The sequence below is a fragment of the Pristiophorus japonicus genome, chromosome 9 (assembly GCF_044704955.1).
Source record: "Pristiophorus japonicus isolate sPriJap1 chromosome 9, sPriJap1.hap1, whole genome shotgun sequence".
Lineage (NCBI taxonomy): Eukaryota > Metazoa > Chordata > Chondrichthyes > Pristiophoridae > Pristiophorus > Pristiophorus japonicus.
The window spans coordinates 28,067,221-28,093,199 of NC_091985.1; the positions used below are offsets into that span (position 1 = coordinate 28,067,221).

The following is a 25,979-nucleotide window of genomic DNA, read 5'->3' on the forward strand; positions in this document are numbered from 1 at the left end:
GTATCTGCGGAAAGCTGCTCCAGAGAGGTAGCACCAGCGGGCTGCCGTTATGTGAACTGTTTAATCAGGAATAGGCAGCACCTTCGGTAGAGAAAGATGGGGGGGGGGGGGGGGGGGGGGCGGTTGACAACAGCTGAATGTACACAGAGCAGACTGGAATTTTATAAGTAAAGGTGTGGTGGGTACAGAAGCTGGATCTGTCCTTTGTTCATAGGAGACAAGGGGAGGAGAGAGAGAGAGCAAGATTGGTGTTATAGAATTGCCATTACATGGGTTGGCTGCTTATTTGAGTTTTAAAATACCATCTAAGCAGGAATTATATCATGGGCCAAACAATCCAAAAAGCTGGTGACCTATATTAATATCTCCCCTTCTCCCGCAATATCAGTCTTGCCTCCTCCAGTACAAGTCTATCAAAGTACTTGTCCTCTTATTCTGAAGTGTAATGTTTGTAGCTGTAAATAATAGCTTTAAAATGGATTTAAAAATTGCTACTATTAACGTGCGTAGCGTAAAATCTACTGCGCGATGTGTTTCCATCTTGGGGTACCTCGCCATGGTCAAAGCGGACCTGCTGTTCTTGCAGGAGTGCGGTCTGCCGCACTTCAGCAGTTACCGGCAGTGGTCACGATGGTAGGCCCATGGACCATCCATATGGTCAGGAGACAACGACTGCCGGTCTTCCAGCCTGGGCATTCTGCTGCGGGGAGGCCACTTCACCATCACCGAAGTTAAGGAGGTGGTGGGCGGCCGCCTCCTCGTAGCAGACGTAATGTACAAAAATTCCCCTTTCAGGTTAATTAATGTTTATGCCCTAGCTCTCAAGAATGAGAGGCTGGCCCTCTTCCAGCAGCTCCAACTGCTACTGGCAACGTCCAGGCCGGTCATTCTGGGCGGTGACTTCAACTGCATCATCGATGCGGCTGGACGATCCAGCAGAGCTGACAGCAAACTGGACGCCACGTCCAAACTCCTGATGGATGCGGTAAAAGATGCCAAGCTGTGTGACGTCTTCAGCAACCCTGCAGACGGAGCATCGTGCAAATACACCTGGTCGAGACCAGACGGGTCCGTCCGTTCCAGAATAGACTTCCTGTTTGTGTCCCACACGCTCAAGGTCAGATCCACCGACGTCACGCTGGTGTTCTTCTCTGACCACTGCCTCCTACTGGCCGACTGTCGCCCACAGGAAAACCAGAAAGTTGGCAGGGGGATATGGGAGCTGAACGTGAAACTGTTGACTCCAGAAAACGTTGAGGAACTCAAGAGGGATTACAAAGGTTGGAGAATCGTAAAACCCCTCTGCGATTCCCCGATGCACTTATGGGAAACAATCAAGACAAACATCCAGAGGTTCTTCATTCTCAAAGGTGTTCAGGAGGCGAGAGGGAGACAGAGGGAATTGTCCCAACTCCAGAAGAGTACGCAAAACTTGCTCCTGCTGCAGTCAATGTCGCGGAGGAACTACAAGAGGTGAAGGGCCAGCAAGCCTCGCTCTTTGCCTCAGAGTCCTCCAAGATCATCTTCCGTTCCAGAGTCCGCTCCGTCGAGCAGGATGAGACGTGTTCGCGTTTCTTCTTCCAAAAGGTACACCGGGGGAGCTCTGTGATCACCAGCCTAAAGGAAGAAGAGGGTTCTGTGATGTCTTCGCAGCCTGACATGCAGAGGATCAGCAAATCCTTCTATGCCGGGCTGTACGACGTCAAGCCCACAGACCGCGCGGCCTCCCAGTCTTTCCTGTCGTCTATTTCGGAGGTCTTAGACGACAGCGAGCGGGAGTGTCTGGACCACCCGCTAACTCTGGACGAGCTGACAAAGGCCGTCCGGTCCTTCGAGACGAATAAAACTCCCGGAAGCGATGGCTTACTGGTCGAGTTGTATTCGGCTCTGTGGGACTGGATAGGCCCAGACCTGCTGGAAGTGTACGGGGGTATGCTTCTGGCCAGCAGCATGTCAGAATCGATGAGGAAAGGCATCATCACCCTCATCTACAAGCAGAAGGGGGAGCGGGAGGAAATCAAAAACTGGCAGCATATTTCGCTGCTCAATGTGGACTACAAGATCCTGTCAAAGGTAATAACCAACAGGGTCAAGTCTGCTCTTGAGCTGGTGATTCACCCGGACCAGACCTGCGCTGTCCCAGGCAGGAAGATCTCTGATAGCCTCGCGCTACTCAGGGATACGATCGCCTACGTGCGGGACAGGAGGGTGGACACCTGTTTAATCAGCTTGGACCAGGAGAAGGCCTTTGACAGGATATCGCACACGTACCTGATGGACGTGCTCTCCAAAATGGGGTTTGGGGAGGGTATCCGCAATTGGGTCCAACTGCTCTACACAGACATCAGTAGTGCAGTTCAAATCAACGGGTGGGAAATTGAAAGCTTTCCGATCAGATCTGGAGTCAGGCAAGGCTGTCCCCTCTCCTCTGTCTTGTTTGTGTGTTGTATCGAGCCCTTTGCCAAGTCCATCAGGAGGGATGCGGGCATTAGAGGGGTGACAATCCCAGACAACGGAGGCGCTCAGGTCAAGGTCTCCCTGTACATGGACGACGTCGCCGTCTTTTGCTCGGATCCGCAGTTGGTCTGCAGATTGCTCACAATCTGCGACCAGTTTGAACTGGCCTCAGGAGCAAAGGTCAATCGCAGCAAAAGCGAGGCCATGTTCTTTGGCAACTGGGCCGACCGATCCTTTATTCCCTTCACCGTTAAGCCAGATTACCTGAAGGTGTTGGGAATATGGTTCGGAGCGGACGGGGCGTGTGCCAAAAACTGGGAAGAGCGTATCGCCAAAGTGAAGCAAAAACTGGGATGGTGGAAGCTGCGCTTCCTCTCCATGGCAGGAAAGAACCTGGTCATCAGGAGTGAGGTGCTCTCGGGGTTGCTGTACATGGCACAGGTCTGGCCCATCTCACACTCCTGTGCTGCGGCAGTTACCCGGGCCATCTTCCACTTTGTCTGGAGGTCCAAAATGGAACGTGTCCACAGAGACACAATGTACAAATCTCTGGACAGTGGAGGAAAGGATGTTCCGAACGTGGCCCTCATCCTGATGGCCACCTTTGTGTGCGGCTGCATCAAGCTGTGCACCGACTCCCGGTACACAAACACCAAGTGTCACTACGTGCTGAGGTTCTACCTGTCCCCTTTGTTGCAAAGGATGGGTCTGGCCACGCTGCCGCGAAACGCCCCCACCAGTTGGACCATGCCTGTCCACCTGTCTTTCGTGGAAACATTTTTCACAAAAACCCCTTTGACCACAAGGCCATAAAACAGTGGTCAGCACGTAATGTTCTACGAAAGGAGAGGATGGACCCTGTCGGGTGGTTCCCTGAGCAGACTGTCGAACTCGTTTGGCAGAACGTCTCATCGCCAGAGCTTTCACACAAGCACCAAGACGTAGCTTGGTTGGCGGTGAGGAGGGCCTTACCCGTCAGAGCGTTCATGCACAACTGACGTCTCAGCAGCACGGCACAGTGCCCCCGAGTCGGCTGCAGGGCGGACGAGACTGCCACCCATCTCCTTCAGGATTGCGCCTTCGCAAGGCAGGTTTGGAAAGAGATGCAGTGGTTGCTGTCGAGGTTCATCCCGAGCAGCTCCGTAACACAGGACTCTGTGCTCTGAACACACCGAGACAGACATCACCTGCCGCTGGAGGGCCATCAACTCGGTCATAGACGCTCTTTGGTCTTGCCGAAACTTGCTGGTCTTCCAGAGCAAGGAGATGTCCACGTCTGCTTGTTGCAGACTGGCGCAATCCAAGATCCAGGATTACGTGCTGAGAGACGCACTAAAAATTGGTGCAGTCGCCGCAAAGGCACGGTGGGGAAGGGCCACAGTTTAAAGCCCTTCTGCCATGGTAAACCCAGGGGCAGGAATCAGTACAAAACTCCCCTCGGGCCGTACTTGTAACTTCTTTTTTGTGTACGTGGAGCACTATGATCTGTAAACACATATGTACAATGCAAGGTGTGTTTCGTAATGTACGTTGGAAAGGAAAAATGTAAATCAACTGTTACCCATTCCGTGTACTGTATAGTGACACATGTAATGTAATTTGTTGAATGTACTACAATGTATCCCATATTGTACTGAATTGTACTTGAACTGAAAAGCAAGGAAATGTATCGAACGGAACTGCTGTCAACACCCAAATGTAGTGTATGGGATTGCTGACCGCAGCTAAATGTACTGAACTGCTTTTGAAAGTACTGTACAAATTTTTATATGAATAAAGTATATTTTGAAATTAAAAAAAACTTGTCCTCTTATTACAAACACAAAAGCAACTTTCCACAGCAAAACACAAATCAAATTTAAATAAATTGAATTCATAGCAAAAGGCAATCAATGTAAAGTGTGTGGGCATACAGCAAAAGGGAAGAGAAACACCGAACACGTTGGGAGTGGTGGGAAATAAAATTACAGACCGCCTGTATGAATGGAGCTTCAAAAGCTTTTATGTACAATCCATTATCATGGAGACTTACCAAACAAAAATCTGAAGTCAGTGGTCCAGCCATCATCATATTTAGTACAGTAAATCAGGTTGTGTGCTTGAAGGTACCCATTCCAGGCGCAAAATATAAAACATTTCAAAACAAAGGAGATTTTAACAGCTCGGCCTCTGGTGAAATATCCGTAAATCCATGTCCTAAAATACAGAAAGATTGAAAGTTACGATTACAATTTTGGCCTCTTTGCTGTCCTTATTTTAGATGCTTCAACTTCTATATTTTAGATTAGAGAAAAAAAGACAGGAGAGAGAAAAACAGAGAGAAAAAAAAAGAGAAAAAGAAAGACAGGAGCGAGAGAGAGGGAGGAACAAAAAGAGACTGAAAAGAAAGAGTTGCTTTTCTATTGCAGCTTTCACGACCACCAGACATCCCAAAGCCAATGAGGTACTTTTTCTGAAGTGTAGTCACTGGTAATATGCCAATTTGTGCACAGCAAGCTCCCACAACCAGCAATGTGATAATGACAGAATCTGCTTTTAAGTGATGTTAATTGATGGATAAATATTGACCAGGAAACCAGGGATAACTCCTCTGCGATATAGTGCCATGAGATCTTTTATGTTCCACTGAGAGCAGATGGAGCCTCAGTTTAATGTCTCATCTGAAAGACAAAGGAGAGCTCTTAGTACCACACGAGTGTTTCTACCTGTAGGCATGTTTTGGTAATGTGCCCAGGATGAGCAACAAATTAAAACAATGTTTTTAATATAATTTTCTTCGGTTCAATGTTAAATAAGACTTGCATTTATATAGTGCCTTTAACATCCTCAGGATGTACCAAAGCATGTTATGCTCCTCCTGTACTATGTGGGAAATCAGGGACACTTCTGGTGTCCCTGACGACTACGTGTACAGGAAGTGCATCTGCCTGCAGCTCCTGACGGACCGCATTGTGGCACTGGAGCTGCGGGTGGATGAACTCTGGAGCATACACGATGCTGAGGATGACGTGAATAGCACATTTAGTGAGTTGGTCTTACCGCAGGTAAAGGGTACACAGCCAGATAGGGAATGGATGACCAACAGGAAGAGCAGTGCAAGGAAGGTAGTGCAGGGGTCCCCTGTGGTCCTCCCCCTGCAAAAAGATACACCGCTTTGGGTACTGTTGAGCAGGATGACTCATCAGGGAAGGGCAGCAGCAGCCAAGTTCATGGCACCGTGGGTGGCTCTGCTGCACAGGAGGACAGAAAAAAGAGAGTGGGAGAGCTATAGTGATAGAGGATTCAATTGTAAGGGGAATAGATAGACATTTCTGCGGCCACATCCGAGACTCCAGGATGGTATGTTGCCTCCCTGGTGCAAGCGTCAAGGATGTCTCGGAGCAGGTGCAGGGTATTCTGAAAAGGGAGGGTGAACAGCCAGTTGTCGTGGTGCATATAGGTACCAACGATATAGGTAAAAAAATGGGATGAGGTCCTACAAGACGAATTTAGGGAACTAGGAGCTAAATTTAAAAGTAGGACCTCAAAAGTAGTAATCTCAGGATTGCTACCAGTGCCACATGCTCGTCAGAGTAGGAATCAGAGGATAGCGCAGATGAATACGTAGCTTGAGGAGTGGTGCACAAGGGAGGGATTCAAATTCCTGGGATATTGGAACCAGTTCTGGGAGAGGTGGGACCAGTAAAAGCGGACGGTCTGCAACAGGGCAGGACCAGAACCAATGTCCTCGGGGGAGTGTTTGCTAGTGCTGTTGGGGAGAAGTTAAACTAATATGGCAGGGGGATGGGAACCTATGCAGGGAGACAGAGGGAAGTAGAATGGGGGCAGAAGCAAAAGATAGAAAGAAAAAAATAAAAGTGGAGGGCAGAGAAACATAAGGCAACATGCAAAAAGGGTCACATTACACCAAAATTCTAAAGGGCAAAGCATCTTAGAAAAACAAGCCTGAAGGCTCTGTGCCTCAATGCAAGGAGCATTCGGAATAAGGTGGACGAATTAACTGTGCAGATAGCAGTTAACGGTTATGATGTAATTGGCTTCACGGAGACATGGCTCCAGGGTGATCAAGGCTGGGAACTCAACATCCAGGGGTACTCAACATTTAGTAAGGATAGACAGAAAGGAAAAGGAGGTGGGGTGGCATTGCTGGTTAAAGAGGAAACTAATGCAATAGTAAGAAAGGACATTAGCTTGGATGATGTGGAATCGGTATGGGTGGAGCTATGGAATACCAAAGGGCAGAAAACGCTAGTGGGAGTTGTGTACAGACCACCAAACAGTAGTAGAAAGGTTGGGGACAGCATCAAAGAAGAAATTAGGGATGCATGCAATAAAGATACAGCAGTTATCATGGGTGACTTTAATCTACATATTGATTGGGCTAACCAAACTGGTAGCAATGCAGTGGAGGAGGATTTTCTGGAGTGTATTAGGGATGGTTTTCTAGACCAATATGTCGAGGAACCAACTAGGGAGCTGGCCATCCTGGACTGGGTGATGTGTAATGACAGAGGACTGATTGGCAATCTTGTTGTGCGAGGCCCCTTGGGAAAGAGTGGCCATAACATGGTAGAGTTCTTTATTTAGATAGAGAGTGACACAGTTAATTCAGAAACTAGGGTCCTGAACTGAAGGAAAGGTAACTTCGATGGTTTCAGGCGTGGATTGGCTAGAATAGACTAGCAAATGATACTTAAAGGGTTGACGGTGGATAGGCAATGGCAAACATTTAAAGATCACATGGATGAACTTCAGCAATTGTACATCCCTGTCTGGAGTAAAAATAAAATGGAGAAGGTGGCTCAACAGTGGCTAACAAGGGAAATTAAGGATAGTGTTAAATCTAAGGAAGAGGCATATAAATTGGCCAAAAAAAGCAACAAACCTGAGGACTTGGAGAAATTTAGAATTTAGCAGAGGAGGACAAAGGGTTTAATTAAGAGGGGGGAAATAGAGTACGAGAAGAAGCTTGCCAGGAACATAATAACTGACTGCAAAAGCTTCTAGAGATATCTGAAGAGAAAAAGATTAGTGAAGACAAACGTAGGTCCTTTGCAGTCGGATTCAGGTGAATTTATAATGGGGAACAAAGAAATGGCGGACCAATGGAACAAAGAAATGGCAGACCAATTGAACAAATATATTGTTTCTGTCTTCACGAAGGAAGACACAAATAACCTTCCGGAAATACTAGGGGACCAAGTGTCTAGTGAGAAGGAGGAACTGAAGGATATCCTTATTAGGCGGAAAATTGTGTTCGGTAAATTGATGGGATTGAAGACCGATAAATCCCCGGGGCCTGATAGTCTGCATCCCAGAGAACTTAAGGAAGTGGCCCTAGAAATAGTGGATGCATTGGTGATCATTTTCCAACAGTCTATCAACTCTGGATCAGTTCCTAGCGACTGGAGTATAGCTAATGTAACACCAATTTTTAAAAAAGGGAAGGAGAGAGAAAGCAGGTAATTATAGACTGGTTAGCCTAACATCAGTAGTGGGGAAAATGTTGGAATCAATTATTAAGGATGAAATAGCAGCGCATTTGGAAAGCAGTGACAGGATCGGTCCAAGTCAGCATGGATTTATGAAGGGGAAATCATGCTTGACAAATCTTCTGGAATTTTTTGAGGATGTAACTAGTAGAGTGGACATGGGAGAACCAGTGGATGTGGTGTATTTGGACTTTCAAAAGGCTTTTGACAAGGTCCCACACAAGAGATTGGTGTGCAAAATCAAAGCACATGGTATTGGGGGTAATATACTGACGTGGATAGAGAACTGGTTGGCAGACAGGAAGCAGAGAGTCGGGATAAACGGGTCCCTTTCAAAATGGCAGGCAGTGACTAGAGGAGTGCCGAAGGTCTCAGTGCTGGGACCCCAGCTCTTTATAATATACATCAATGCTTTGGATGAAGGAATTGAGTGTAATATCTCCAAGTTTGCAGATGACACGAGACTGGGTGGCAGTGTGAGCTGTGAGGGGTATGCTAGGAGGCTGCAGGGTGACTTGGACAGGTTAGGTGAGTGGGCAAATGCATGGCAGATGCAGTATAATGTGGATAAATGTGACTTTGGGGGCAAAAACGCGAAGACAGAATATTATCTGAATGGCGGCAGATTAGGAAAAGGGGAGGTGCAACGAGACCTGGGTGTCATGGTTCATCAGTTATTGAAAGCTGGCATACAGGTACAGCAGGCAGTGAAGAAGGCAAATGGTATGTTGGCCTTCATAGCTAGGGGATTTGAGTATAGGAGCAGGGAGGTCTTACTGCAGTTGTACAGGACTTTGGTGAGGCCACACCTTGAATATTGTGTACAGTTTTGGTCTCCTAATCTGAGGATAGACATTCTTGCTATTGAGGGAGTGCAGTGAAGGTTCACCAGACTGATACCCAGGATGGCAGGACTGACATATGAAGAAAGACTGGATCGACTTGGCTTATATTCACTGGAATTTAGAAGAATGAGAGGTGATCCCATAGAACCATATAAAATTCTGACGGGATTGGACAGGTTAGAAGAAGGAAGAATGTTCCTGATGTTGGGGAAGTCCAGAACCAGGGGTCACAGTCTAAGAGTAAGGAGTAAGCCATTTAGGACCGAGATGAGGAGAAACTTCTTCCCTCAGAATTGTGAGCCTGTGGAATTCTCTACCAAGAAAGTTATTGAGGCCAGTTTGTTGGATATATTCAAAAGGGAGTTAGATGTGGCCCTTATGGCTAAAGGGATCAAGGGGTATGGAGAGAAAGCAGGAAAGGGGTACTAAAGTTGCATGATCAGCCATGATCATATTTGTCATGTATTCAACTATCATTGTAACCCATGTATAAGCTGACCTAAGTTGTACACCTTGAGAACATTGAGCACAAGGGGCGAACTTGTGGGAGACACTCCTAACCTGGACTTTCAGGTATAAAAGGGGAAGCTCCACCCACATTCATCACTTGAGGTCTTGGTAATAAAGGTAACTGGTCACAGAGTGACCTTCTCTCACGTATGGGCCTTGTGTGCATTTATACTGTGTAGTAAGGACATATCAATATTGAATGGCGGTGCAGGCTCGAATGGCCGAATGGTCTACTCCTGCACCTATTTCTATGTTACCCAAGGGTACAGGAGGATTCTGTTGCAGGGTCAAAAAAAAAGACACCACAGAGCTGCAGAACTCAGTGAAAAGAAATGATAACAGGTTTTTTGAGGCAGTGTCAGTTGTGTGTTTGGGGGAAAAGAAACAAGCTGCTATTTATCTATTGCAACAGGGACCCCAGGGCTCATGAGCAATCCTGATAAAAATGATGTTGCACAGTGGTCATCATCATCATAGGCAGTCCCTCAGAATCGAGGAAGACTTGCTTCCACTCTGAACATGAGTTCTTAGGTGGCTGTACAGTCCAATACGAGAACCACAGTCTCTATCACAGGTGGGACAGATAGTCATTGAGGGAAGGGGTGGGTGGGACTGGTTTGCTGCACGCTCTTTCCGCTGCCTGCGCTTGATTTCTGCATGCTCTTGGCGACGAGACTCGAGGTGCTCAGCGCCCTCCCGGATGAGCTTCCTCCACTTAGAGCGGTCTTGGGCCAGGGACTCCCAGGTGTCGGTGGGGATATTGCACTTTATCAGGGAGGCTTTTAGAGTGTCCTTGTAAAGTTTCCGCTGCCCACCTTTGGCTTGTTTGCCGTGAAGGAGTTTGGAGTAGAGCGCTTGCTTTGGGAGTCTTGTGTCTGGCATGCGGACAATGTGGCCTGCCCAGCTGATCAAGTGTGGTCAGCGCTTCGATGCTGGGGATGTTGGCCTGGTCGAGGGCGCTAATGTTGGTGCGTCTGTCCTCCCAGGGGATTTGTAGGATCTTGCGGAAGTATGGCCTGGAAGGCATACAACTTTTTTTGGTACTCAAAAGAAATACATTTAAACAGAGGAGGATTGAAAATACCCACAAGCTGGAACTGTTAGCAGGAGGAGACCTTTAGAATAAGAGGGCTCTTCTCAGATTGGAAACCTATCTCCTCAGAAAAAAAGTCTGCAATCCCTATGCGACTACCATTAAGCTATTATTTTATAGTTTACCTGTATATATTAAGTTATTCTTTTCTTCATAGCGTCTTACCAACCATGGAAGCCAACTGAAAGGTCATTGATCTGAAACATTAACTCAGTTTCTCTCTCCACAGATGCTGCCTGATCTGCTGAGTCTTTCCAGCAATTTGTGTTTTTATTTCATGGAGGCCAACTGGTGTAGGATCCGTTCCTCCCAACCCACGCCACCCCGCCCCCACCCGCCCCGCCTCCACAATGGTAAAGATTGGACTACTGACTATAAAAACTAAGAACTGCATCACAGCTTGCAAAAAGAGTTGGGCAGGAAAGGGTTAGTTCTTACATTGCTGCCAAACCATCAGACATCATGAAGGACTATGAGACAGGATATTTGCCTAAATCATCAGACAATGGCAGGAGAGAGACAATCACACCTTCAATGGTTTCCTGTCTGAAAAGATACAGGAACATTCATATATTCATTCACCTTAAGGGGTTACCCTGGACTGTGGCTCCAGAAAGGCTGGTATCAAGGTACGCCTAGACAATGGACCGGACCCCGAGCCATTTGGATATGAATGCTACTAGAAACCAACAATTAAGTCACCTTGGGAAGGTTACTTTGTAAAGGACTTCACCCAACAGATAGGCGGGGGCCAAGGTAATCATGGACAATGATGCTAGATGAGGAACAATTAGCCATCAAGAGTTCGCATTTGATGCAGCCATTGTGTTAAATCCATTCCGATTGCAAGTTGGTTTTTGGTATAAAGAAGACCCATTTTTGAAGGCAAAGGACTCAGCAGTACAGGAACAACAACAGAAGCCAGCCAGTCTTGAGTGGGAAGCGCTCGGTTGCACGGGGCGACCTGGCCGGGTGCAGGTTGACCAAGAGAGCCAATCCATTCGGCGACACCGCGCCGCTGCAGTGGAAGGTCCACGTGACCCAGAAAGAGTTGAACGAGGGGGTCTTTGGGGAGAAGTAAAAGCGGGAGGTGTACGAGAAAATCAAGAGCTTATTGTTCAACAGTGCCCAAGCTTTTATGGGAGAAATGTGGACTGCTAATTCAGAAGAGAATTGCACACTGGTTCCTGTGCCCAAACCTACTGAAGATAACTCCCTAAACAGACCAGAAGATGTTTGTAATGGATGTGAAGGAAGTGAATTACTCCATGGGGAAACTTTGAGGACATAATGGACAACTTGTAAAGGGTTCACTATATTCACACAGATCATCAATCAAGCCAGCAACCATGAACTGTTTTATCTGTCTGAAACCATCCAATTTCAAGGAGCCATGCTCACAGTGTGACCACTTAATGTGCCAACATTGCAGCAAAGTGTGTGACCACTGCGCAAGGATTTGCTGTTCAATATGTTCAATTGCTGATTATACTGAAGCCTATAGAAGGTGCTCTGCTATGAATGCTTCACCTGAAGGGGACACCGAAGAAGTTTGTGGACTAGCTGTAACTTGTATAGGAGTGTTTACACTTAAAGTGCATTAATTTGATCACTGCCATGTACAAATGGAAGTGAATTTCTACATTGTAACATATTGTTTTAATTGTGTATTTGTATAAATAAAGCTTTTTTGTATAAAAAAAAAGCCAGCCAGTCTCCGGGACACAAGCTACAACCAGGGAAAGGGCCTACAGTGAACCTCAGAAGAATTGGTGATTGTATGTTTTGTTCCAGCCAAATCATAAAAAGGTTTTGTGTTTGGATTTGGGTAACTTTATCATCATCATAGGCAGCCCCTCGGAATAGAGGAAGACTTGCTTCCATTCTAAAAATGAGTTCTTAGGTGACTGAACAGTCCAATACGAGAACCACAATCCCTGTCACCGGTGAGACAGACAGTCGTTGAGGGAAAGATGGGTGGGACTGGTTTTCCGCACGCTTGATTTCTGCATGCTCCCGGTGATGAGACTCGAGGTGCTCAGCGCCCTCCTGGATGCACTTCCTCCACTTAGGGCGGTCTTTGGCCAGGGATTCCCAGGTGTCGGTGGGGATGTTGCACTTTATCAAGGAGGCTTTGAGGGTGTCCTTGTAACGTTTCCTCTGCCCACTTTTGGCTCGTTTGCCTTGAAGGAGTTCCGAGTAGAGCGCTTGCTTTGGGATCTTGTGTCTGGCATGCGGACTATGTGGCCTGCCCAGGGAGCTGATCAAGTGTGGTCAGTGCTTCAATGCTGGGGATGTTGGCCTGGTCAAGGGCGCTAATGTTGGTGCGTCTATCCTCCCAGGGGATTTGTAGGATCTTGTAGAGGCATCGTTGGTGGTATTTCTCCAGCGACTTGAGGTGTCTACAGTACATGGTCAATGTCTCTGGGCCATACAGAAGGGTGGGTATTACTACAGCCCTGTAGACCATGAGCTTGGTGGCAGATTTGAGGGCCTGATCTTTGAACACTTTTCCTCAGGCGGCCGAAGGCTGCACTGGCGCCTGGAGGCAGTGTTGGATCTCATCGTCAATGTCTGCCCTTGTTGAGAAGAGGTTCCCGAGGTATGAGAAATGGTCCACGTTGTCCAGGGCCGCGCCGTGGATCTTGATGACTGGGGGGGCAGTGCTGTGCGGCGAGGACAGGCTGGTGGAGGACCTTTGTCTTACGGATGTTTAGTGTAAGGCCTATGCTTTCGTACGCCTCAGTAAATACGCTGACTATGTCCTGGAGTTCAGCCTCTGAATGTGCGCAGACGCAGGCGTCATTCGCGTACTGTAGCTCGACAACAGAGGTTGGGGTGGTCTTCGACCTGGCCTGGAGACGGCGCAGGTTGAACAGGTTCCCACTGATTCTGCAGTTTAGTTCCAATCCAGCGGGGAGCTTGTTGACTGTGAGGTGGAGCATGGCGGCGAGGAAGATTGAGAAGAGGGTTGGAGCAATGACACAGCCCTGTTTGACCCTGGTCCAGACGTGGATTGGGTCTGTAATGGATCTGTTGGTAAGGATCATGGCCTGCATGTCATCGTGGAGCAGGCGGAGGATGGCGATGAACTTTAAGGGGCAGCCGAAACGGAGGATGGCGCTCCATAGACCCTCGTGGTTGACAATGTCAAAGGCGTTTGTAAGGTCAAAGAAGGCCATGTACAAAGGTTGGTGGTGTTCCCTGCATTTTTCTTGCAGCTGTTGTGCTGCAAAAATCATATCCGTTGTTTCCGCTAGGGGATGAAATCCGCACTGTGACTCCGGGAGGAGCTCCTCAGCCACAGGGAGAACACGGTTGATGAGGACTCTAGCGACGACTTTCCCAGTGGCTGATAACAGGGAGATCCCTCTGTAGTTGCCGCAGTCGGACTTGTCTCCATTTTTAAAGATGGTCACGATCACTGCATCTCTCAGATCTCCCGGCATGCTCTCCTCCCTCCAGATGAGAGAGATGAGGTCATATATTCGTGGTAACAGTGCCTCTCCTCCATACTTCAGTGCCTCAGCGGGGATTCCATCCGCTCCTGTAAACTGTCTTATGGCTTTTTCTACCTCGTGCAGGGCTGGGGTTTTACTGAGGTGTGGCGGGTAGCATGCTGCGGGATGGAGTCGAATCAAAGGCAGAGTCTCGGTTGAGGAGATCTTCGAAGTGCTCCTTCTAGCGGGCCCTGACTGCTTCGGTGTCCTTGATGAGTGTTTCCCCGTTCTTGGCCAGCAGTGGGATGGGGCCTTGGGTGTTTGGTCCGTATGTGGCCTTGACTGCGGTGAAGCATCCTCGCACATCATGGCTGTCGGCCAGCTGCTGTATCTCCTGTGCTTTCTCCATCCACCACCTGTGTTTTAGGTCCTGGGTTTTTTGTTGAACCATGGCCTTAAGTCGTCTGCATTGCTGTTTTGCTGCTCCCGAGTTGGGTTATTGTTTTAGGCTCAGAAATGCCTTGTGCTTGTGATCTCCTGGTCATTCTCATCAAACCAGTCCTGGTATTTCCTGGTTGACCAAGGGCAAACCAAGCGCTGTGGGCATTCTGCATCTCAGGGTCATCAAGGGACGCCAGGTTAGCAGTGAGACGCTGACTGTATAGGGCTCTCTTAGCTAGGTCTTTGCCCGGCATTGACTTGTTTGTGGCACTGCTTCTGCTGCCGTCGCCGCTTTGGGGCTATGTTCATGTTGATGATGGATCGGATTAGGCAGTGGTCTGTCCAGCAGTTGTCAGCTCCTGTCATGGCGCGGGTGATGCGCACATCCTTGCGATCCCTGGCTCGGACGATGACATAGTCGATCAGGTGCCAGTGTTTGGAGCAATGGTGTTGCCATGATGCCTTGTACTTGTCCCGCTGGCGGAATAAGGTGTTGGTGATGTTTTTATTTAGGATAAGGTGGCACGGGATGGCAGCTCCCTAGGGAGCTCCCCTGCCAAACAACCTTATCCTTGCCATCTGTTGCCATCCGACATGTAACTTTATATGAAACAGTCAAATCGCAAACAAGTTTAACTTTGTCAAGTTGTGCCAATGCAAATGACCGTTTTGTAGGGGTTTGTATTCTGGGTTAATCCCATAGAATCTTGGTTGAGCCAAAAACCCTGCGCTGTGTGTAATTTTGTTCTTAGAAATCCCGACGTCAAAGAACCGTGTAACGGGGTGGGGGGGGGACACACACTATGCATTTAACATAAGAACATAAGAAATAGAAACAGGAATAGGCCATACGGCCCCTCGAGCCTGCTCTGCCATTTAATAAGATCACGGCTGATCTGATCATGGACTCAGCTCCACTTTCCCGCCCGTTCCCCATAACCCCTTATCCCCTTATCGCTCAAGAAACTGTCTATTTCTGTCTTAAATTTATTCAATGTCCCAACTTCCGCAGCTCTCCGAGGCTTACACGGGCCTGACAAATTCCAGACTAATTTAATGATTTGAACAGCCCAAGCATAAATACTCCAATATTTATGGATTTAGATAAAACAGCTCAGTTTTAAAAAGTAAATAATATTCATGCATGGAACTTGAGCAAAACACGTCAGTACATTTTTCATGTTAAGTTAGTCTTCAGAATGTTCATTGCAACTACAGCTGCATTTTGCAAGGCAAATATTTTCATGTAAATTTCCCGCCCAGCTACCGTTAGTGTTAACCCCAAACTTCTTTATCCAGAGTGGTTAGAATGTGGATCTTACTGCCGCATGGATTGGTTTAGGCGATTAGTATAAATGTGTAATGACTCAAGAGTCTTGTTACTGTAAACTCATTCAGGTGCAACCTGATCCATCTTTATTCCAGCCCAAGGGTGCCAGCTTGACAAAGACACACAGCTTATATACAGGTGACCAAGCACACATGCCACATGTGTGCAGCCCGTTGACCTCCGACCGCGGCGCCCTCTGGTGTCTGGTGACCCCCAAGCATTAATACATAACAAAATGCATTTAAGGGGAAGCTAGATAAGTACACGAGGGAGAAAGGAACAGATGGTTATGCTGGTGGAGTGAGATGAAGTAGGGTGGGAAATACCGGCATGGACTAGTTGTGTCGAATGGCCTGTTTCTGTGCTGCAAATTCTGTGCTGCAAATTCTGTGTTGCAAATTCTGGGTAACCCAATTTCTCAGTTATTTTCTTTAAAATAGTTAGTAAATAGCCATGCTAAAAATGCCTAATCTCTTTCTGTAACTCACTCCTCCCAGAAAAATCAGTTTCATTTACCTCCCAGTTGTTCCTGACATATAGCTACACCTCCTTTCCTTAAATTTGTTTCCCCAATAGGACTAAGGTTCAAACCAAGAGGTACTTTTGGTTTCTTCATGCAGAAAGTGATCAACATGGAATGGATATCTGGGTATAAAGGTAGAGGCGAAAACCATGGAATCATTTAAGAAACAACCAGATGCCGCAGTGTGGTGGAGAGGACGTGTAGGGCTGTTCTGCACAGCTGAATTAATATGATGAGTCAACTAGCCTTTTTTATCTGTAAATACCTTGTGATCTTGAATCATTTTAGGCCATTGTAAATGTGGAACATAAAACAAGAACATAATAGGAACAGGAGTAGGCCATGCAACAAATTGCACCCAGCTGAAATTTGATCCTTGGCATGTGCAAGGTGACCTCTGGCGTTTGTGATTTGACAAAGAATTGGAACGATTGGCTACGAATTAAAAAAAAATAAATAAATAAATAAAGCCTCCTATTTAGAATTTCAGTATTCAGCACCCAACCATCCAGTTTCTCTGGCAGCCAAGTTGGTTTGTATTGGCTCATAGAGACAAAGGGATAGGATGCCGGGGGAGGAAATAGATGAAGCTCTCCTTAATTGCACACTTGCTTTTTTATTTTCTGCCTGCAGTTAGTTGGAGTGAATTGAGGTTTTTTGTTGTTACTAAAGACTTGACAATCTTATAACAAAGGCTTCCTATTCACAGGTCAGTTATGTATCCCAGTTACCCAGTAGATGCCAGATCAGTTACTAACTAAGTAGAAAATATGTAGAGTATGTTGTGCTAAAGCTGCAAAGATGACACTAAACTGGGTGGCGGTGTGAGCTGTGAGGAGGATGCTAAGAGGCTGCAGGGTGACTTGGACAGGTTAGGTTAGTGGGCAAATGCATGGCAGATGCAGTATAACGTGGATAAATGTGAGGTTATCCACTTTGGGGGCAAAAACACAAAGGCAGAATATTATCTGAATGGCGGCAGTTTAGGAAAAGGGGAGGTGCAATGAGACCTGGGTGTTATGGTTCATCAGTCATTGAAAGGCATGCAGGTACAGCAGGTGGTGAAGAAGGCAAATAGTATGTTGGCCTTCATAGCTATAGTATAGGAGCAGGGAGGTCTTACTGCAGTTGTACAGGGCCTTCGTGAGACCTCACCTGGAATACTGTGTTCAGTATTTTCATAATCAGAGGAAGGATGTTCTTGCTATTGAGGGAGTGCAGCAAAGGTTCACCAGACTGATTCCAGGGATGGCTGGACTGACATATGAGGAGAGACTGGATCAACTGGGCCTTTATACACTGGAGTTTAGAAGGACGTTGAGGGGATCTCATGGAAATGTATAAGATTCTGACGGAACTGGACAGGTTAGATGCGGGAAGAATGTTCCCGATGTTGAGAAAGTCCAGAACCAGGGGACACAGTCTCAGGATAAGGGGTAAGCATTTAGGACTGAGATGAGGAGAAACTTCTTCACTCAGAGAGTTGTTAACCTGTGAAATTCCCTGCTGCAGAGAGTTGTTGATGCCAGTTCGTTGGATATATTCAAGAGGGAGTTCGATATGGCCCTTACGACTAAAGGGATCAAGGGGTATGAAGAGTAAGCAGGAAAGGGGTACTGAGGGAATGATCAACCATGATCTTATTGAATGGTGGTGCAGGCTTGAAGGCCTACTCCGGCACCTATTTTCTATGATTCTATGTACAATACTCTGGTCCGACTACACCTCAAGTAGTATGCTCAGTTTTGTTCACTAAGGCACAAAGTAAGCTGTTACTCTGTCAGGACTGAACCCTAGCCTCAGTACGGTTTAAGTGGAGCCCATCCGAAAGGAACAGCTCCCTCTTACCCCAGAACTGGTGCCAGTGTCCCACGAACCAAAACCCATTTCTCCCACACCAGTCTTTGAGCCATGTCTCTGATCCTATTTACCCTAATGCAAATTTGCACATGGCTCAGGTAGTAATCCAGAGATTATTACCTTTGTGGTTCTGCTTTTTAATTTGGCCCCTAGCTGCTCATACTCCCTCAGCAGAACCTCTTTGTCTATCCTACCTATGTCGTTGGTACCCACGTGGACCATGACAACTGGATCTACCCTCTCCCACTCCAAGTTCCTCTGCAGCCATGAGATGTCCTTAACCCTGGCACCAGGCAGGCAACACAGCCTTTGGGACTCACGCTCTCGGCTGCAGAGAACTGTATCTATCCCCCTAATGATACTGTCCCCTACCACTACAATGTTTTTTTTTAATCCCCTTTCACTTCCCCATTTCACCCTTCACTTCCCCATACCCTCACATTTTACAAACACTGCATACCAACTATTAGACCATGACAGGGACATTCTCTAAACATCCAGAAGACACTCCCTTCTTGCTTGTAGAAGAAAGTCATGCACAACTTGAGATAGAAGGCTACCATCGGAGGAGGCCGAACTGGTGCCCTGAGTTGGCCATCACGGGCCAGGGGAGAGGCATGGTCGTGGCGAATGGCATCGTTGAAGATGACATCGCACAGAGTTTCCTAACACCTTATCCTCTTTTTTCCCCTTCCAGTAGTAAAATGGCCCAAGGCACTTCACAGGAGCATTATCAAACAAAATTTGACAGAGCCACGTAAAGACATATTAGGACCAATCACCAAAAGCTTGGTCAATGAGGCACATTTAAGAAGCATCTTAAAAGGAGGAGAGAGGTAGAGTGGCAGAGAGGTTTAAGGAAGGGAATTCCAGAACATAGGGTCATGGTAGCTGAATCATGGCCGGCAATGATGAGGCGATGGAAATGGGGATGTGCAAGAGACAAGAATAGGAAGGGCGCTGAGATGTGGGACGTTTGTAGGGCTGGAGGAGGTTCCAGAGATAGGAAGGAGCGAGGCATTGGAGGGATTTGAACACAAGTATGAGAAATTTAAATTCAATGCATTGGAGGACCAGGAAACAATGTAGATCAGTAAGCATAAGGGTGATTGGTGAACGGGTGCAAGTTAGGATAAAGGCAGCAGTTTTGGAAGAGCTGAATTTTAGAGGGTGAAAGATGGGAGGCCTGCCAAGACAGCATTGTCAAGTCTGGAGGTAACAAGGCATGTCTAAAACAAATATGGGGGTGTGTGTGACCAGAATCCACCTCCAATCCACCCAGTTTTAAACGGAGATGGCGACGGGGGGTGGAGGCTGTGGTGGTGTTGGGCAGCCAATCTGCTGCCAGATTGCAGGCTGTTTATTTACATATTATAATGAGGCTAGAAGCCTGTGCTTCAACTTCCATTTTGAGTTTAACTTTAGGTGGTCGGGTTTTGCACACCTCGTGCAAGGGGAGGACTGCTGGATTCAGGAGGCAAGTACCTTTACATTTAAATCCAGGATCCAGTGTCCCTGCCCTACCCACCCTCCGTGATCGGAGACCCCCCCCCTGCCCACTCCGAGGCCCCCGATACCCTCTCCAGGCATCAGATTCTTCCCTCCCCAGGCCTCCATCCCCCCCACTGCCCATCTCCTCTGGCCCTCCCTGTGCAGCTCCTGGCCCCCGATCCTCACCAAAATCGCTACCCCACCCCCCTGATCTCTTTAGACTCCCCTCCCCCATGCTACTCCTGGCTGACGATCGCTTCAGACCACCTGCTTCTTCCAGCCCACGATCCCTTCAGGCTCCGTATTGAACTGCTCCGGCGAGCCCCGTGATCCCTCCCTCCCTCCTCTCCGTGCGTCCTATTGCCACAGGCCTACCAGCTCAGAGCCAGCCAGCCTCTCAATCTGGCTGGCTGCAGGTGGGAAACAGAGGCGTCCCATGCAAATCAGGCCCTGCGTTAAATTCGGCAATTTTTCCATTTTTCCAGGTTTTCCCGACCGCTTCATCAAAGGGGTTTGGCAGTGCTTAATGGTGTATAATATGTCTCTACTTATCTGTAGAATAACTCCACGAGGCCTAGTGCTGTGCTTGAACTGCTGTGACCCGAGTCTCTTTATTGTAGCTCAGAGTGAGGCAGCAATGTGGTGACCAGCCTTTTATACAGCTCCTGCCTGGGCCTCCCACAGCTGCACCCTCTAGTGGTACCAGCATGGTATATACAGAGTATACATATATCACAACATTCCCCCCCAAAAGTTTTTGATGCGAGTTAGCTACAGGTTGAGGCAATCCGGAACTCTGCGCTCCCTGGTCGATCGTCTGAGTGTCACTTCTGGCATGGGTGAGTTGGTCGGGCCACTGCTGTCTTGCAGCGCTGTTGGTCTGACTGGACATTTGGAGATGGTGGGATCATCCTCTTGGTTGGCAGCTAGGTCTGTTGCTGATTGGGTGTGTGTCGGTGGATCACTGAAGGGAAGGTTCTCTCCCGGTAGTTCCTGGTTACCTGTAAATCGCAATTTGGTCTGGTCCAAATGCTTTCTGCACGTTTGTCCGTTAAGCAGTTTGGCAACAAACACTCTATTCCCCTCTTTGGCTAAAACAGTGCCAGTGACCCATTTAGGGCCAGGGCCTTGATTCAGCATAAACACCGGGTCGTTTACAGTGATGTTGCGTGATACAGCCACGCGACCATGGTAATGTTTTGCCGATAACGTCTGGTTTCCACCTGATCGTTGAGGTCAGGGTGAACTAAGGAGAGCCTGGTTTTGAGCGCACGTTTCATTAGTAACTCCGCAGGGGGGACCCCGGTAAGCGAGTGGGGCCGTGTCCTGTAATTGATCAGCACGCGGGATAGGCGGGTTTGTAAGGAGCCTTCCGCGACGTGTTTCAAGCTCCGTTTTATGGTTTGGACTGCCTGCTCCGCTTGGCCGTTGGATGTGGGCTTGAACGGGGCAGATCTGACATGCTTGATGCCATTGCTGGTCATGAATTCATTGAATTCCGAGCTGGTGAAACACAGACCATTGTAGCTGACCAGAATGTCGGGCAAGCCATGGGCGGCGAACATGGCCCTTTCAAATGGTGGCGGTGGATGTGCTGGATGCCATTATTACACATTCGATCCACTTAGAGTAGGCGTCCACTACAATGTAGAACGTTTTTCCTAGAAAGGGGCCTGCATAATCTATGTGGATCATGGACAATGGTTTTGAGGACCAGGACCACAGGCTCCCTGGGGACATTGCTTAATTGTGAGCAAGTGTTACACTGGTGCACGCACGATTCCAAGTTCGAGTCAATACCAGGCCACCAGACGTGGGACCTAGTGATAGCCTTCATCATGACTATGCCTGGGTGGGCACTGTGTAGGTCGCGTATGGAGGTTGCCCTGCCTTTTTTTGGGCAGGACGATGCGGTTGCCTCAAGAAGCAATCCGATTGGATGGACATTTCGTCTTTACGACGGTTAAACGGCTTTATCTCGTCTTGCATTTCTCTTGGGACCGCTGACCAGCCCCCATTGAGGACGCAACTTTTTACAAGAGATAACACGGGGTCCTGGTTGCTCCAGGTCCTGATCTGGCGGGCCGTTATGGGTGACCTTTCGCTTTTGAAGACATCCATGAGCAGGCTCAGGTCTGCGGGCTGCGCCATTTCAACCGCAGTGGTGGGCAATGGTAGCCAGCTGAGGGCATCGGAGCAGTTTTCAGTGCCTGGCCTGTGGCGGATCGTATAATCATAGGCCGACAGTGTTAGTATACATATTTGGATTTGCAACGAAGCATTGGTGTTTATGCCTTTGCTTTCCGAAAAGTGAGATTAGGGGCCTGTGGTCGGTTTCTAACTCGAACCTGAGTCCGAACAAGTACTGGTGCATTTTTTTTTACCCCATAGACACAGGCCAAAGCCTTCTTCTCGACCATACTGTAGACTCTTTCGGCCTTGGATAGACTTCTAGACGCATATGAAACCGGTTGGAGTTTGCCCGCTACATTTGCTTGCTGTAAAACACACTCGACACAGTACGACGACGCGTCACATGCAAAACTAGACATTTGCTTGGGTCATACAATACAAGCAACTTGTTTGAACACAGCAAGTTTCTGGCCTTTTTGAAGGCGGCCTCTTATTTTGACCCCAAACCCAGTTGTCTCCCTTTCGTAGCAACTTGTGCAATGGTTTGAACAAGGTGCTCAACCCTGGAAGAAAGTTACCGAAATAGTTGAGGAGTCCCAGGAACGAGCGCAGCTCCGTTACATTTCGTGATCTGGGTGCATTCTTGATGGCCTCTGTCTTCAAGTCCGTGGGCTTGATGCCATCTGCCGCAATCTTCCTCCCCAGGAATTCTACCTCTGCCGCCAGGAAGACACACTTGGATCATTTCAACCGGAGTCAGACTCTGTTTAGTCGACTTAAAACCCCTCTGCAGGTTGTGCAGGTGTTCGGTGGCTGCCACCACTGATTAGGATGTCATCCTGAAATACAACGGTGCGTGGAACTGATTTCAACAGACTTTCCATGTTCCTTTGGAAGAGGGCTGCAGCCAAGCGGATCCCGAACGGGCACCTGTGATACAAAAACAGTCCCTTGTATATGTTAATGCACGTTAATCTTTTCGACGACTCAGCCAACTCCTGGGTCATGTAAGCGGAGGTTAGATCCAGCTTAGTGAATGCCTTTCCCCCTGCTAATGTCCCAAAGAGATCATCGGCTTTGGGTAGCGGGTCCTGTAATGAAACTCGGTTGATCATTACCTTGTAGTCGCCACAGATTCTGACTGTGCCATCGCTCTTAAGTACCGGAACAATTGGGCAGGCCCACTCGTTGAAATCGACTGGTGATATGATTTCCTCGCGTTGAAGCCTGTCCAATTCGATCTCCACTTTCTCCCTCATCAAGTAAGGGACCGCTCGAGCCTTGTGATGAACAGGCCGTGCTTCGGGGACCAAGTGGATCTGCACTTTGGCACCTGTGAAGTTGCCGATGCCTGGTACAAATAGGGATGGGAACTTGCTCAACACTTGAGTACAGGAAGCATCGTCCACTGAAGATAGTGCTCTGACGTCATCCCAGTTCCACCGAATCTTCCCCATCCAGCTTCTGCCAAGCAGCATTGGCCCGTCGCCTGGTACAACCCACAGTGGCAATTCGTGTATCTCTCCATCATAGGATACCTTTACGTTCGCACTGCCAATAACTGGGATCAGTTCCTTGATGTAAGTGCACAGCTTTGTCTGAATCAGGCTCACCTTGGGTTTTTGTTCTTTGTTGCCCCACAGCCTCTCAAATGCCTTCTGGCTCATAAGTGACTGACTTACCCCTGTGTACAACTCCATGGAAACAGGCATGCTATTTATCTTGACTTTCATCATCATGGGGGGGACTTCTGGTAGTGAAGGTGTGCACCCCGTGCACTGCTTCCTCGGGCTGAGTCGCCTCTCTAGCTTGTACTTTATGATCCTTGTTGGATCGGAAACCTCCTGCCGACTCCTCTGCCATGCTTTGAGTCGCAGTTCTTCTGTGGGTGGCCCTTTTGGCCGCAGCCTTTGCACACAGTGTCTGAATCGACACAGACGGGCCCAATGGTTACCCCGCAACGCCAGCATGTAAAACTGTTATAGAGAAAGATTTTCCCCTAGGGCAACGGCACCTGTAGCATAATTTTAGAACTAAAATATGTAACTGTAGTATTAAATGTGTGTGTAAAATGTATAAAGGTGGCTGCTCGTGGTTCAGCAAAGCCCCAAGGGATTTCAGCCAACAGAAAGAGACTGCATTCCTAGTTACTGATTTCTCACGCAGGAATACACATGAGCTCTGTAGATGTTCCTATTCAACGGACTAACAGGCCTCAGACAAAAAGTCCTGGTTCATGTTATAATAATACGACTCTGTGACGGACTAAGATAAGGAGACTGCCCAAAGACAGCACCCAAGGATAGTAAGATAAGGGGGGGCCTGGACCATGTCACAAGACCATGAATAACCCTTAGCAACACATGAGGCAATCACGCAGTCACCTAATGGTTCGCGACCACTTCTATTGGTCTATTTGACTCTATAATCAACATGATTGGATAGTGTCTGGCCGAAATGGGCTGATGTAACTGTTGTAAAACATATAAAAATCCATGAAACCCTTTGTTCGGCGGAGAGAGGCACCTGGACCCACCAGTTGCTTCATCTCCCCGCCGGCGTAATAAACCGTTTTGATATATGGACCGATCCTGAGTGACGAGTGATTCTTGGAGGGTACATTCGCACTAACAATGGCGTCACAAACAGGATATTGCAGAGGCCGTTGGGACACCCCTGGAGAATCCGGGTGAGTATTGGCAGTAGGTCCCAGGGAGAAGGGACCAGGTGGTGTCCGGAGGCCGACGCAATATCCAACCTGTAAGGAGGGTCGGACCAACAGGCAAAACGGTGGTAGGTAGTCGTTAAGGAGGCGTAGAGCACTACGGGAATTGTTTAAACGTGTTTTAAGAATTGCGCGAGTTTGTGTAATAGCAGATTCGTAATCTGACAGTAGCTAGAAAACGGCCTACCTCAAGTCACACTGGTGAAGGCGGACCGCTGAGAGCTAGGTGTTCTACTACAAGTCATGCTGGTGAAGGCGGGCCTCAGGGTTAGATCTTTAACGAGCTACCCAAACTAAATTTACGAGTTAGAAACGGCCTACTACAAGTCACACTGGTGCAGGCGGACCGCTGAGAGTGAGGTGGTCTACTACAAGTCACGCTGGTGAAGGCGGACCTTTGAGAGTTAGATCTCTAACTATACACAATATGGCCAGTATAACAACAAAACTCGAGTGGGGGCCGGAAAGGTCCCTTACCCGCTACGTAGCGGAGAAACAAAAGAAAGTAATAGAAAAGGCTTGGGTTCTGGTTCTTCAAGCCCACGTAAAATTAACAGAGAAAGCAAATCAATCATGTATAATTTATTTAAAAAAGTGACTATCTTAAGTGATGTATGGATCCAAAAAAATAGAGCCGGCCAAACAATAAGCTTTGTTGAATGAAGAGACACTTTGTGAATGTCTGTCTTTCAGAGAGTGTGCTTGTGTGATTTTTTGACTGCGGAATGAAATTTTCCTGTGTCTGAAAGCCTGTTTGGAAAGATGGTGGAGCTGTCTGTTTGTTTTAGCTCCACCCACTTTTTCAGACAGAGTGAAAGTTTTTTTAATCCTTTGTATTGTTGTCCTGTATGTAGGAAGTTTTAAGTTAGAAATGCAGGTGTGGATATATTCGGATGATAAGTTACGGAGCTAGGAAATGCGCAAAGGATATAGGTTTTGTCATGTATGTAACCTCAATGTAACACCACTGTATTACTGTATACACTCAACCTAGATGCACACCTTGACCACAAGGGGTGAACTTGTGGGAGACAATCCTTACCTGATCACACAGGTATAAAAAGGGAAGTCCCACGCAGGGTCATTGTCTTTGGAGTCCTGTGAATAAAGAGTCAAGGAGTGACCTTGTCCCCAGAATGTGCCTCGTGTGGTTTCATGCTGTAGAATAAGGACTTTACATTGGCGAAGAAAAACGGGAATTCACGACCCATGAGAATGACCACCGGTAGCACAGAGGAACGGTACTGTGTTGGGGAAGACTGGGATGATTTTGTCGAGAGGCTTCAGCAAAGCTTCGTTACGAAAGAATGGCTGGGGGATGCAGCGGCCGACAGGCGAAGGGCTCATCTTTTGACCAGCTGCAGACCAAAGACTTACGCGCTCTTGAAGGACTTACTGGCACCCGAAAAGCCGGCGGACAAAACCTTTGAAGAACTTAGCAAATTGATCGGGGAGCACCTCAAACCGGCGAGTAGCATACATATGGCCCGACACAGATTCGACACCTACCGACGTCGTGAAGGACAAAGCAAACCGGACTTCATAGCGGACCTCCGGCGTTTGGCCAGCCTCTAAGTTCATGGACGCCTGCAGGGGGGAGATGCGAAGGGACTTCTTTATCGAGGGCATCGGCCATGCG

At 47.9% G+C, this 25,979-nt stretch overlaps 1 protein-coding gene and 1 pseudogene across 1 annotated transcript in view; one reads left to right on the top strand and one right to left on the bottom strand.

The window, feature by feature from the left end:
* Window positions 1-25,979, bottom strand: part of LOC139272584 (3-oxo-5-alpha-steroid 4-dehydrogenase 2-like) — a 77,654-nt gene that overhangs the window by 20,541 nt on the left and 31,134 nt on the right. The window contains exon 2 of the mRNA XM_070888652.1: window positions 4,490-4,653. Within this exon, the coding sequence (XP_070744753.1) occupies window positions 4,490-4,653 (164 nt within the window). The remainder of the gene's footprint in view (window positions 1-4,489; window positions 4,654-25,979) is intronic.
* LOC139272854 (apoptosis regulatory protein Siva pseudogene) lies at window positions 5,171-11,931 on the top strand (annotated as a pseudogene).